This window comes from Callionymus lyra, chromosome 12, assembly GCF_982586985.1.
Source record: "Callionymus lyra chromosome 12, fCalLyr1.hap1.1, whole genome shotgun sequence".
In the NCBI taxonomy this organism is placed as follows: Eukaryota; Metazoa; Chordata; class Actinopteri; order Syngnathiformes; family Callionymidae; genus Callionymus; species Callionymus lyra.
This window is the reverse complement of record NC_141829.1, coordinates 27,801,466-27,815,983: the sequence shown is the minus strand read 5'-3', so window position 1 is coordinate 27,815,983 and position 14,518 is coordinate 27,801,466. Positions and strand designations below refer to the sequence as shown.

Genomic DNA, 14,518 nt, shown 5'->3' with positions numbered 1-14,518 from the left:
TCAACAGGTTGGATAGGTTGATCACAAGGGCTGGCAGTGTGGTTGGCATGAATCTGGACTCACTGGTGACAGTTGCAGAGAGGAGATCACTCGACAAACTACTGTCCATCATGGATGATGACAGTCATCCTCTGAACACTGTCATCAGTGAGCAGAGAAGCAGATAGAGTGAACGAATGCTCCTTCCCACAAGCAACACTAATAGACTCAGAGACTCATTCATTTCTCGTGCTATAAGGCTGTTCATTCCTGATTTTGGGGCAGGAGTGGAGTGAGAAGATGATATTCCATTCCATGTTAATCTTTGTATCTTTTGTCTTTGTTATTTTTCTTTGATCTATGTTATTTATCTTTAGACTAATCTTGTACTTTCTTTTTATTGCATTTTTTTTTTATGAATCTATCGTCTGTGTTGCTGCGGTCATCCTCTGCTTTGGACACGTGACACAGTCCTTGGTAGAGCAGCCTTTCCTGAGATCTCAGGAAAGATGTAGTCTTTGAGGTATACGGGGAGGGATGAGTTCCTCCTGACTCGTGCACCAGACTCCTTTCCAGTGGGTTCAGACATCTTCCTGCTATAGATATTCTATCATGCTCGAAGGACCATTTTTGAGATAGAGGGTTCTCTCTCACTCGCTAAACTTTTTGTCCTGTATGTCCTGACATACCCCGGGCAGAAACATCCTCACAATTATGATAGACTTAAACAGGCAAAGTTTAACTGGGCACACAGGAAAAAGCCACAACATCAATAAATATAGGTTCAGTCTGTCGATATGCTGATAACGTCTACTCTCTACCGGAGGCTGGCAGCGAACTGAGGCTGCGTTGCGAGTCTGGATCTTAGTGGGCATGGCTTATCGTGCAGGTGGAGCGAGTGAGAGAGGTAGTGTCTTTTGCCACTTGGTGGATCCTTTTTCATATATAAAGCTTATTTAAAACTTTGCAGCTGGTGGGCTTAAATGAATACAAGTTAATATAACCTAATATTGAGACAATGTACAAGTGAAAAACAATAGATGTTGTTGAGGAATTTATTGAAAAACACAAATGTTGAGTATATTCAGCCAGCAAAAAGGGTACTTTCATATACTGTATCCACCTTGTATGAATAGCATGTGCTCTCTTGTGCTCTCAGCATTTGACTTGAATTGAAGTCCATCGAATACATATTCCATCATCAAAGAAGTGTGGCCATTACATTCTATCACTTAAAATAATGCAAGCGTAAGCAGTGTGGATAAAAGGTCCTGCAGAAGCACTTATTCTCCAGTAAAGGTTGGGTTGGTTATGGTCGTGGTGGCGTTTTGAAAGAGTGGGTTATCTGCCTGTTGGAGAGAATTTAAATTATTGGAAACTAAACAGGAAACTAGACACAAGATTATAGCTTTTGTCTAGAGTAGAACAGTTTACGGCTACAGTTACAGGATAGATAAAAGCACAAATTAATTATTGACAAAATATCATAGAAACTATAGAAATTGGGGAAAAAGCTATTTTGGTAATCTGGATATGGCTGCTATTGATAATTTTACAATAAAGGGGCCAAAAAGAAATATTTTTCTAAACTGTTGACCCTTGCCTTTGGTAAAGAATTTGATGCATAGAAAAACTTGTACCCTTGATAGCGTGATTGTCACATAGCTGGTTTCAATATATTTTAAGCTTTACACTGTTCTCTCTATCATGGTTTCATCCCCATCTTTTTTTTTATACAGTATTAATCCATTCACATTCCATGTTTCAATATGATTTTTTTTTCAGCCAGGCTTTATATGTCGTTACAACCTGCAGACTGCTCCTTTAAAACTGGGCAATCCAAAAAGTACTGTATATTATAATAGCTCTTCTTACCTCAGCCCATCTAGATTTCTTCTTTTCGTTCTCAAATTTCCGGAACTCTTTCATGTCATTCAAATGAATAAGTAATTTGATGAGCAGGAGCAGCAGAATGCCAATAACAGCAACTGCTGCTACCGAGCCTCCGATAATTGCTCCCACATTAGGCGGTTCTGGACAATCTGAAAAAAGACAAAAGAATAAAAAAGCACGTGTGGGGAGAGATAATAAGCTGCTTTAATTTGGTTTAAACCAGGGGTCTCAAACTTACCTGGGAGAGTTGGGGCCACAAACCAGGGGTATTTTAGAAGTACTTTTACATATTTGATTTAGATTTTGTTGTTTAAAGATGCATTCACATTTGCGTGTATTCCTTGTGAATTTGGTTTTATTTTGGTCTAATGTACTTGTAATTTTACTTACCAAATCTGTTCCATCTTAACTACACTACCAAAGTTGGATGAGCCTCTGTACACATCAGGCAGCCCTCTACTAGTTAGAAAATTATACATTGGGCCTTCTTTGCTTTCTTTGTCAGAGTTGAGTCAAAAGATTGTAATGGATCAGCCAGCTGTCTATTAAAACCGCTCCTGATGGAATAAATCCATTAAATGTTCTGATTGCATTGACTCAAATGTGGGCCAGCCCACCGCACACCATTAGATTTTCCATTATTCCTATTTACTAGGACAGAAAATGAGTGACTCTGGATGAAAACGTAACCCATGTGTTAAGGCACACTTGACTTAAAATCTGCAAAAATTCATTTTATTTGAAAAAACAATGACGTGTGCACTTTTATTAAAGGGGTTGGAAATGATTTAAGAGAATACCTTACTAGGGCCTAAAACTCACCTCTGATTTCCAAGATTTCAGCCCTGTAGTTATCCACTCCAACTAGCTGTTTGAGCTTAAAGCTGATCCAGCAGCTGTCTGTGTCCTTCTGGAGACAGAGCTTGTTTGGAAGGCTAAACTGCGTAACCATCTGATGGCCAATGTATGGTGTACATGCTGTGCTGCAGTTTTTCTGGAAGGGACCAGAGCCAAAGCCCAGGCATTGTATACAGTGCCTGAGGACAAGCAAAGGTTGATTAGCGTTTTTATGGAGGACTTTGCATTACTAATATGGTTTCCTCACATTTTAGACTGACAAGTGTCAGGGCAGCCTGGACACTCCTCGCAGCGGGGACGCTGGTATCCAGGCAAGCAATCACAACGGTTACACTTGCATTTTCCTCTTCCATTGCACACAGTCCCATCGGCTGTCTGACAGGCATCGTTTGAAACCACACACTGACAGGCTGAGCCCTCATAGCCAGAGTTACATTCACAATTGCCGCAGTTGCATTTTCCATTTCCTGCAGTGGACATAGCAGGAATATACATTTTAAGATATGTTCTTTCATTACTTGAACAGTAAGCAAACTATAGATTTCTTCCTAGAGGTCCAACGTGTAAGACATACAATATGCATAACAGTAACATCAAGCAAATGCATAGCACTTGGCCACATACCTCCACATAATTGATTCTGGAACTTTTCACACTGTTCATCGTCACACTCGCAGAAATCCCCATGGTAACTCATACCATTTCTGGTTGTGTGGCACTGGCATCTTCCACAAACACAATCCCCACGACCTTCGCACTCTGTTCCATTATTTCTCCGACATAAGGCCCTCAATGAGTTTGCATCTTTATTTCCAACAGAACACTCACAGAATTGGCCAATGAAGCCTTCGCCACAGCTGTCAAGGGATAAATAACATGTTATTATAAAATTGTCAACTACTACTACACTACTACTACTAATACAGGTGATTTTTCAAGGACCATCAGGATAACAGACGTTAACATGATGTCCGTTAGTGCAAAACGAAGGCTTCATGGACATCACCTATCAAACTAAATTACTATTTGAGTCGATATATTCTTGACCAACACATTCCTTTTTTTGTCTGCTAGCCAATTGCTCATAACAAAACACAACTGCTGTCAGTCAAACTAAACCCTTCACATGACACAGACCACTGATGTTCTGAAAAGCCGCACCTAATAACATAGATAAAATGTTTAAAGTAGCTACACAGCAAAGACAAAACAGGACTCTCACTTGACCCACACTGTTAAAGTTGTATTATTCCAATATTATTGTTGGTTGTTGACTGAGAGGCCGCACAAGGGTTATCCTATAAAAAGTAAAACATAGGATTTTTGGTTTATTTCCTATGAAAGTCAATAAGATTTATTATTATTATTATTATTATTTATGTATTTTGGCATTAGCCATAATAAAAAATAAATTTGAGGAATAACTTTTTTTCGTTTGTTTAGACAATATTTATATTCTTACATCCTTGATTCTAGACGATAGATGGCTAGATAGATGGCTAGATAGATGGCTAGATGGATGGATGGATGGATAGATGGATGGATGGATAGATGGATGGATAGATAGATAGATAGATAGATAGATAGATAGATAGATAGATAGATAGATAGATAGATAGATAGATAGATAGATAGATAGATAGATAGATAGATGGATAGATTTCTAGACTTTCAGAGCTACTATGGAGAATCTACTGATGGTTCCTGAACACACACTACCGGACAAGAGGAGAGAAATCCTTCCTAAGCTTTGGAACGATCTTCCTCTTCCTCTGCAGTTAGGTCTACTGACTCCTTCAAGAAACATCTTAAGACATTCTTATTTGTGCAGGCCTTTCCTTGATTTTCTGGGACTCCTGTGTTTGTCTTATGTTGTCTTGGCCTTTTAAAGTATATATTTTACTGTGTATTGTATTTTATTGTTAAAGCACTTTGTGACCCTGGTCTGGAAAAGCGCTTTAAAAATAACCATTACTTACTTACTTTCTTACTTACAGAGATCTCCTCTCTGCAACTGTCACCAGTGAGTTCAGCTTCATGCCAACCACAGAGTCAGCCCTTCTGATCAACCTGTCCAACCTGTTCACACTCCTCTTGGACACATTCCCACCCCAACACACCACAGCATAAAACAGGACACTGGCCACCACAGACTGATAAAACATGCAGAGGAGTTTCCTGCAAATGTGAAATGATTGGAGCCTCCTCAGAAAGTACAGCCCACTCTGAACTTTCTTATACAAATGGTTCGTGTTGCAGGACCATTCCAGTCTACTGTCCAGCCACACACCAAGGTACTTGTAGTTGTCAACAATCTCTACCTTGTCACCTCTGATGGACACTGGACATGACCTTGTCCGTGACCTCCCAAAGTCCAACCAGCTCCTTGGTCTTTGAGGTGTTCAGACCACAGTCTCACTCCCAAGTCGTAATATATTGACATTTTTTGGGTGGCCCTCAGCGTCTCATGTTTACGCCACGGCTGTCCATTAGCATCGTATTATTACGACACTGGCATCGCCTACCTCTCTCCCTCTGTGCATCTATGTGATGTGCTAGCACATCTGCAGCCTCTCCTGTACTGGTCATACCGGTCACTAATATGAGTGGATTCTGGTTCACCATCCCCAATAAATAGATCAGATAACAACACAATAAACCCCTTTATTAACTGTGTTTTATTTTTACTTGGCTGCGATTACGAGCGATCTACGTAAGATTTGTCAACACTAATGAGAAACTCTAGAGGTGACATCACACACGCTAATAAAAAAGGAGTTAAGGTTGTAAAAACAAACATTGAGTCATGATCCAGTTCTTTGTCACACATTCAATTTACCTAACTTAATGCATTTAATTTGCCACATAACAGCTGTGCTCAACACAACACTACTCTTTCAAAATAAAAATAACTTTGATTTTTAGGACATTCTGAAACAACAACTCCCATTAAAGGTCATCATAATTAATAATCATAATTGCAGCACAGCATCAAAACATGCATGTAGCTGATTTCGTGTTACGTCATTACTGGTGAGAGTCACTCGTCTATTGAGGTACGATATTGTTTTAAGTCGACTCAGAAATAATGTTTCACCTGTAATGTAACTTTCTGTGGTGTATTAACACGAGAGATAGTTGGCGAAACACTGAATAGCTTTTTAAATTATAATGCAACACACACATGTATGTTGTTTGTTATTTTGCAAGGAGGTAATGAAAATCTTCATTTATATTTAAAAGTAATCATAATCTGAACATCATAATTTTAGTCTGCAGCCAGAGAGACCTCCCATAGATCAGCAAGCAAGCTGGATGAGGAGAGATTGGAATGGAGTGCTCCTTTGTGCCCTTAACATGTACAGGGGAGAGATCTTTGCCTATCCCCTGTACCTGCAAAAGAAGCACTAGTATGTTTTTTGTTGTTTTTTTGCATGGAAGTGACCTGCAAGAACTGTGCTTACTTCACATTTGAAGTCATGGGCTTTGGCATGAAACACAGAGTTTCATGTCAAGCAGGTCTGGAGTTCTGGGCAGTTCTTGCAGGTCACTTCCATGCAAAAAAACAACAAAAACATACTAGTGCTTCTTTTGCAGGTACAGGGGAAAGGCAAAGATCTCTCCCCTGTACATGTTGAGGGCACAAAGGAAATATAAATGCATTAAGTTAAATAAGTGAACGTTGAATGAAGAACTGGATCATGACTTTTTTGCTTTTACACCCTGAACTCCTTTTTTATTAGCGTGTGGGAGGTCTACTCTGCAGGTTCGCGTTTAGTGTTGACAAATGTCACGTAGATCGCTCATAATTGCAGCCAAATAAAAAGAAAAAAAACAGTTAATAAAGGGGTTCATTTTGTGTTAACTAAGCTATTTATTGGGGCTGATGAACCAGAACCCATTTACATTAGTGACCGGTATGACCAGTACAGTAGAGACTGCAGATGTGCTGCCCAGCACGTCACATAGATGCACAGAGGGAGAGAGGTAGGAGATGCTGGTGTCGTAATAATACGATGCTAATGGACAACCGTGGCGTCAAGATGAGACACCAAGGCCACCTAAAAAAACTCAATATATTATGCCTTAGGATTGGGACTGTGTTGGTTCAGATGTTAGTGGTTCCTCTCACTTCAGTCCACAAATCACTTCAGTCTACAAAGTCACGTATCAGACTCCTGTACTCCTCCTCGATGTTTTCCCTGATGCATCCAACAGTGGCAAGACTCAGCTCAGGGTTATAGCAGTATTCTGAAGTTTAATCTGAATAATCGACTACCTTAGTATTTGTTTTCGAGTTTTTTAGACTAGAAATTAGATATTACATTATATCCTGATAAAAATTCAAATACTTATACACAACTTTTAGAGACCATGCTTATTTTTGTATATACAGTAAGAAAGTTCAGAGTAGACTGTACTTTCTGAGGAGGCTCAGATCATTTAACATCTGCAGGAAACTTCTCTGCATGATCTATCAGTCTGTGGTGGCCAGTGTCCTGTTCTATGCTGTGGTGTGTTGGGGTGGGAATGTGTCCAAGAGGAGTGTCAACAGGTTGGACAAGTTGATCAGAAAGTCTGGTTCTGTGGTTGGCATGAAGTTTTACTCACTGGTGACAGTTGCAGAGAGGACATTTCTGGAGAAACTACTGTCTATCATGGATGATGACAGTCATCCTCTAAACACTTTCATCAATGAGCAGAGAAGCAGATAGAGTACACGAATGCTCTTTCCCAGATGCAACACTAATAGACTCAGGGACTCATTCATTCATTGTGCTACTAGGCTGTTTAATTCTGGGTTTGGGGGCAGGAGTGGAGTAAAAATATGATATTCCATGTAAATCTTTGTATCCTTTGTCTTTGTTATTTTTCTTTTATCTATGTTCTTTATCTTGAAACTTAGATTGTGTTATCTTCCACTTTCTCTTTATTTCACTATGTTCTTGTTCTTGTTTTATTAATCTATTGTCTTTGTTGCCATGTGCTGGCTGGAAAAACTATTTCCCAAAGGAGACCTCCAGAGGGATCAATAAAGTTTATCTATTGATCTATCAAATGTCATGATCATTTTTTTAAATTATGACTTTATAAAGTTCTCCCCCGTCTGAATCCTTGGGAAACAAGAGACAAAGCGTTTCCAGTGGACAGGGCTTAGGCACATTTTCTAATGTAAATATTCAATTAAAAGAGACTTTTGTCAAACAGACTCATACTGATGAGTACAATGTGGCCCAATATCTATTTAAAAGACACTTAAATCAACACATCAGTTGCCCTTGAGGTTCAAAATAAAGTATGTCATCTGGAACTAAAGGAACTAAAACACAGTCATACACAAAACCAATTCAGTGTAAGATCGAAGATGTCCTTTTAAGGACAAAGCCAAAACAAATAGCCTCATTGCATAATTCTCGGGGATTGTCCAAATTACAAGAAGTTCTTTATCTAAATCCTGCATCACTTCCTCTTCTATTGTGTACCATGAGAATAGTCACAGACTATACGACTATGTAAACTATTTTAAATATCATATTTTCTGACTATCGAGTGTACCATAATATAAGCCGAACCAACTAAATTTAATAAGAATAAATGATATGTACATATGTGGGCTCAGCCCAAAGAGAAACAATTGTTAAATTTGTATTTGATACTTTTAAAATTGTATGTGCAGCCTCCTATTTCTTTCTTCAACAGCCGAATCGATCACCTTTTAACTTACAAGGTGCACTATGTACTATAATTGTAATGTTTAAGATACAAATAAAACTAAAGAAAAGTAAAAATTGTTATTTTTTCTTCTTGTGTAAAGGTGGCTGAAAGCAATGCTTTTGATTCATTACCTCAAACACTTTAATATTAATTTTTCTTGTTCACCCTTCAGTTTTATCTTAAAGCATTAAAAGCATTAATCACTTACCAAGATAAAAAAAAAGCAGTCAAACGGCAAACCTACCTGCAAACCCCACACGTCACTCGTCCCTTGTCTTTACAAGATGGGTGATTATTTTCACTGGTATTGTTACACTGACACTCACAGTTTGTAGACAGTGTCACAGTTAGAGTGTCTCGGATACCAAGTGGTTTAATAACGAATGAAGTTGGCCCCATACACTTGTCGGCTGTCACTGTAACCTCAAAGGAAATCTGAGGATGAAATTTACTCACATAAGCGTCAGCAAATGATCGGTTATTAATAGATGATGTGTTCCATAGAAGTTCTAGTGATCACATTAAAATGGCAAATAGAACATTAACTTTAGACCTCAAACATTAGATATTTATTCAAAGCAGGATGATGTTTATGAGAAAGGCTTGTTGTAGCTACAGGTTGAGGATGTTGCTGGGCTATCTTGGTTGACATAATTGTTCAAAATAATGTGTATATCATAGTCTCTAATGGAGGTTCCTCATTTCAAAATAGGGGAAGCAGAGTGGGTGTTCCAATCACATGAGAATTAGAGCTATAAACTACGCACTTGATAAAGTCTATTCTTCTTGTTGCCTTTATGCATTTTCTTTTGACAAATCACATGTATGCTGTTGTAGAATGATAATCACAAAATAATGTATAAAAGTATAAAAAATAATCACTGGATTTTTAAAAGATTAGTGTTTTACAGTGTTTGAATACACCAAATGTTAACTATCTTTTTGGGAATATATTAAAATGCTTTTAGGCAACTCTTACTGCATTATATCAAGCATTTTTTGGAAAAAAACATATTTTTTCTTTTTTTTTTAATGTTACATATATGTAACAAGTCTTTTTAAATTTAGTTGATGTGGCTTAAGTTTAGGTCAACCCCTTTTTTCGGTGTGGACTTTAGGTGCAAATAATGGTCATATTTTTCCTGAGTTTAAATAAATAGTCACTCTTTTATTAAGAAGACAGCATTGTTAAGGAAAAAGAACAAAGAGATACTTCTCATCCTTAACTTACCTTCTCTCCAACACGAACATTTTTGCAAACCCCTTTCGTGTCACCTTTAGAACCTGCAACTTGACATTTTGGGGTGTATGTGACTCTCACATGGCTGGGTAGATTATCATGGGTCAAAGTTACTTTGGAGGACAATCTCTGTGGTGATGTATTGATATGCAATTAGAATATACATGAAATAAGAACCAAATAAAAATATAATTTTGAACCTACATTGTAGGCATTAGTGATCAGCTGGACAACGTTATCAGAATCTGAGGTCAGAACTCCCACCTCTGATTTAGGAATCATTTTTGAAAGTTCCTGGAAAATGAGAGAAAATTCATGAAAATTACATTATCTTTTTCTTTTATCTTTTAGATTATTACAAAGTCCTTCATTTTACCTTGTATACATATTCAACATCCTTTGTCACTGCAAATATTGGCAGAATGTTGCTCTTTTCCATCTGCATAGCCAACTGTCCAACTGATGGGTAGTCCTGCATTGAAACAGCTAATTAATAATATGAATAATTAATATCATATAATATATTATTAAATTCAGCTCATTTTGTAATTAGCGAGGGGGAGCAAAGGGGGACAGAAGACCCCCATGAAATTTACAATCCTTTCACCAATTGGAAGCCCATAATACTTCCAGCAAAACCTCTCTGTAGTATTAAAAGCAGATGACTTAACTGTTCTGGCAGACTGGTTTGTTTTTCATCTCTCTTTTTACAGGAACTGGATTTTTTGAAGCCCACCATTTGTTGCTATACTCACAAAGTCACTGCTCTTGGCATAAAGGTTGTTTTCCATGTGGCATTGGTCATCGTTTGGCTCAAGAATGCCCGCCAGTTTTCCATCTCCAGCCATGTGAAATCCAGCATCAGTGGTCAGAACAATCAGCCGTGTGCTGCTATTCCTCCAGCCAATCTTGTCCTTCACAGTAAAGGTGCTTACATATTAGGTGTCTTTAAATGCATGACTGGTTTGCATTAGAACACTGTTCCTTACCCAGCACACAGTGGCCTGCATCATGGCATCAAGACTTCCCTCAGGAGGGTCCAGGTTTCCAGAGATAAACTGCTCTGTCACCTTTTTGCTGAACTTCTCCGCTTGTCCCGTCATGCTCAGGACATGTCGGTAGCCAAAAGCTGACTGGCACTCTTGATCATTCTCATCGCACGGTTTCTGCAACTTCTTCTTATTGGTGTTTGTGTAAGGGAGGACTGTTTTGTCCACAAATGCACCGAAACCTAAATATTTAAAGAAAATATTGTCACATTGCCCGTGTTTGGCAGAACAGGTTTGCTAAGAATGGTATGAATCTGCTATTTACATAAAATAAAAATCAGACTGGCCATGAAATTACAAACAAACTAACATGTAATATGTAGCTGTCCTTGTTAAGTGGCTATAGTGATTTTGTGAAAAGGCTTTAAAATTCATTGCATTCTTATTTTGCTAGATAGTAGACTGAGCAGTACATTGATTTTGGCTTCAGTTTTTCACTGTCCATGAGGTTGTTGAATAATAAAAAAAACACAACATGTTCCTTTGCAATTCCGTTTTAAAATCTGAGATTGTTTAAATCTAAATTTAAATGTGCAAAAGCATTCATTTCCTATTCTAATGTGCACAAAAACCTCATAGCAACCGTTTTAGTACAAAAGAAAATTCCAACCAACCTTTCCTTCATTGCTATCAGATGGCCATTGTGTGGTCAGTATCATCATAAATATTTTAAATAATATTTTGGTGAAGAAAATCGTTACTCATATATTTCAAGAAGACTTAAATACCAGAGTTGCAAAAACAGAGAATAGCTTTATCATTCGGTATTTTATTCAGCCACAAGGATGAATGATTTTAACTAAATGGTGAACGTGTTAGTTTGATTGAGACCACCATACCTATCTGTCCATACTCAGTGATGCTCTTCAAGGCTGCAAAAAGATCCTTTCCTAATTTTTTTACATTTTCCAGGTCATCCTTCATCGAGTAAGAGAGATCCATGAGGTAATATAGGTCTACTGGATATCCCTCAACTCTTTTGAAGGAGACAGTGAAGGTAGTAGGAAGTCCTGCAAACATAATTAAATACTTGAAATGCTGGTAACCTACCATGCTCTTCAATGAAACTCACCAGGTCGCAGTTTGAGGTTAATCCTCTGTGGACTCAGCTGGACTGGCTCTTGCTTATCAAATGATGTCGATAATTGGTCCTCCTGTTCAATGGTGATGCTGTTTTTTGGGGAAATAATCTCATCTTTTCTACAACCTTTTTTGATCAGTTCGCTCAGGGTGTCACAGCGAACAGCTTCCTTCTCACCGGCCTTAGTGAAATTCTGGACACAGCAGATAGCATGATTGTGACCCAACAGGAGTCAAAATTGTAATTTGATACATTGAAGGATTATTGATGTGTCTTTAACGCTGTAATGCCCTTATATGGTTGTAAACAATAGTTGTGGTGTTGAAGTCGAAGCCAACAACATTTGGTTGATTTTTAAATTTGAAATTGTAATGAATGTTTGTTCTAGTCACTGATGTTGCTCGTGTATGTAAAGTTCATCCTGAAATTAAAAACCATGCTCTCAAAGAAGGAGAATTGTTGGTTTTATTTAATTTAATTAATGGTTTTCCGTGAATCATGTTTAATTTTGTTAGTCGTCTCCCTTATTCTTTGTTCTTGTGTACCTTGCCAGAGTGAGGCAGGTGTGCACAGCTGAGATGATTGTGCGGTGGTTTCAGAACTGCTAGAGACAATACGAGTCTGTTAGTACAAACCTGCTTTTTGGTTTTATGATCTTTCCATTTCGTTTTTGCCCAAGTTAGACTCTTTTGTGAGTTGCTGTGTTTTAACCTCACACTTATGTGTGCGTTCATGTGTGTGTGTATGTGTGTACGTGCGTTTCAGTTGCCAGAGATAGGTCCTGACACAGATTATTGTTGTTATTGAATAGCAACTTTGATTGAAGCAACAAAATGCAATGTTTAAACTTTTAATTTGGAAATGTTGAAATGCTTTCTGGTAAATAATGTTTTTTTTACCAGCTGCTGGCACCACATGCAGTATGGACCAGATATGACACAGTCATCACAGGAGTTGATGACAGATTTAATGCAGCCCTTCTCTGGTTCACACAGTCCTGACAAGGTAAAAAAAAAAATGCAACAACAGACAAAGAAGATGTGTGAAGACCCTTCATTGATGAGATGAAGTGCCTGAGAAAGGTGATGTGACAGTATGGAATATAAAGTAAAATATATAAAATGCAATGGACAAAATAACATATTAAATATTTTAAATAATTGTCCAATTTTTCCATTTACTTATCCCTGAATTTGATATTACCTCTTTTTGCTGCCAGGAGAACAAGGATGAATAAACATTGTGGATACATTTCCTAAAAAAAGGGAAGACAATTTATTTAGCCTCAATCCAAACAAAACCACCAGCAAAAGCCATCCAACAATGAACTGCTGTGGTAGATAGTTCTGACAAAGTGTGTGATAGTAATAAAATGTTTTTCAACATATGTTTATGTTTTTAACCAATTTTAAATACACATTTGAACATCTGTTATTAATACATTATTTAATATATATTTCAAAATATGTGTATTAACATACAAAACATAACATATTTTGTGTTTTAACATGTAGGTTTTTAAGATTTTTAAATGTATGTTTTCTGTATACGTTCTGTGTAAGTTTTTTTACATCATTTTTTAACAATTGTCTTCAAATTTCAATATCTTTAAGAAGCCATAAAAATATCAAGCATATTCATTCTATTTAAACAATTTGTAATATCGAATAATTGTTAACAAAGAAAAGATCAATGTCAGTCAGACACTCTTATCATCAATGTACATCATGGCCAACCCTGCCTTCTTAACAATGTGCATAAATAATGCTGTGAAGAAAATTATCAAATATTGTCAATATCAACACATTATTTTGCTCACCTGGATTTTAGCAAGAACAATTCTTCCTGGTTAACTTTCACTTCAGCTACTAGCTACTAAAAATCCACCTAAAAAAAACTATCCAAAGGTGCCTTTCATGTGTAGTTAGGTAACCAGATATTTACTCTCTTTTAAGGCAATTTTTTTTTTCTTGCACAACACCGTCAAGTCGCTATTGTCGTCAACCAGGCAACCGATGATGTGAATTTTTGGAATCAATGTTCGTAAAGATCTGTACTGTACATTAGGTACATTCAACTGGTCCAGAACCAGAAGTGAAGATCTTATTTTTCTCTCTTCAGTATATGTTGCAACTCCAGGAGCACTTTGTGAAGCTAATGATTTGCACTTCTGAGTATTTATTGTAATATATTTTGTGAGCAGAACATTCGGATTCATTTATATCTTAAGGCTATCATCATTGGGCAAGTTGACTGACCTCAAAATGTCTCTACTCATGCAATGAAAATGGCTGATCATATGCGGAAGACGAACATGTTGTTACTTCTGGTTAAACGGGGTTAAGTTAATAGTAGCAGTAGACAAGTCATGTTGAAGACACAAATAGTAAGCAAATGCATAAGTGAATAGGCTAGTAGTTTGAGTGAATCATTGGTTGTGTTACCAACAGTCCAAGCCATAGTGTCGCTGATACACTTCAGTTGATTTCCCTTTAAGGAAGCAAAAAGCTTTTCCTTCATACAAAGATTCAACATGAGACCCAACATTTGTCTTCATAAAAAAAAAAAAAGATCATCATAGAAACCATTGAGAGAAGAAAACAAATACAAAATAAAGCTGATAAAGAACATGCTTACAAGAGTGAGGAGACGGTGCAGCTCCTGTCTCCGTGTAGAGTGTTCAACGTATTCTTGATCAGGGTG

The 14,518-nt window shown here is 37.4% G+C and overlaps 1 protein-coding gene across 1 annotated transcript; it reads right to left on the bottom strand.

The window, feature by feature from the left end:
- Positions 1–1,020: 1,020 nt before the first annotated feature.
- Positions 1,021–14,517, bottom strand: itgb2 (integrin, beta 2). Its single transcript, XM_087803582.1, has 16 exons — positions 14,453–14,517; positions 13,019–13,070; positions 12,715–12,812; positions 11,807–12,008; positions 11,574–11,744; positions 10,675–10,916; positions 10,441–10,599; positions 10,062–10,157; positions 9,890–9,979; positions 9,677–9,814; positions 8,690–8,880; positions 3,355–3,587; positions 2,978–3,197; positions 2,695–2,909; positions 1,855–2,021; positions 1,021–1,328 (listed from the first exon to the last, which is right to left on the bottom strand). The coding sequence occupies exons 2-16, from the start codon at positions 13,065–13,067 to the stop codon at positions 1,263–1,265; spliced, it is 2,337 nt and encodes a 778-aa protein (XP_087659708.1). The 5' UTR covers positions 13,068–13,070; positions 14,453–14,517; the 3' UTR covers positions 1,021–1,262.
- Position 14,518: the final 1 nt, after the last annotated feature.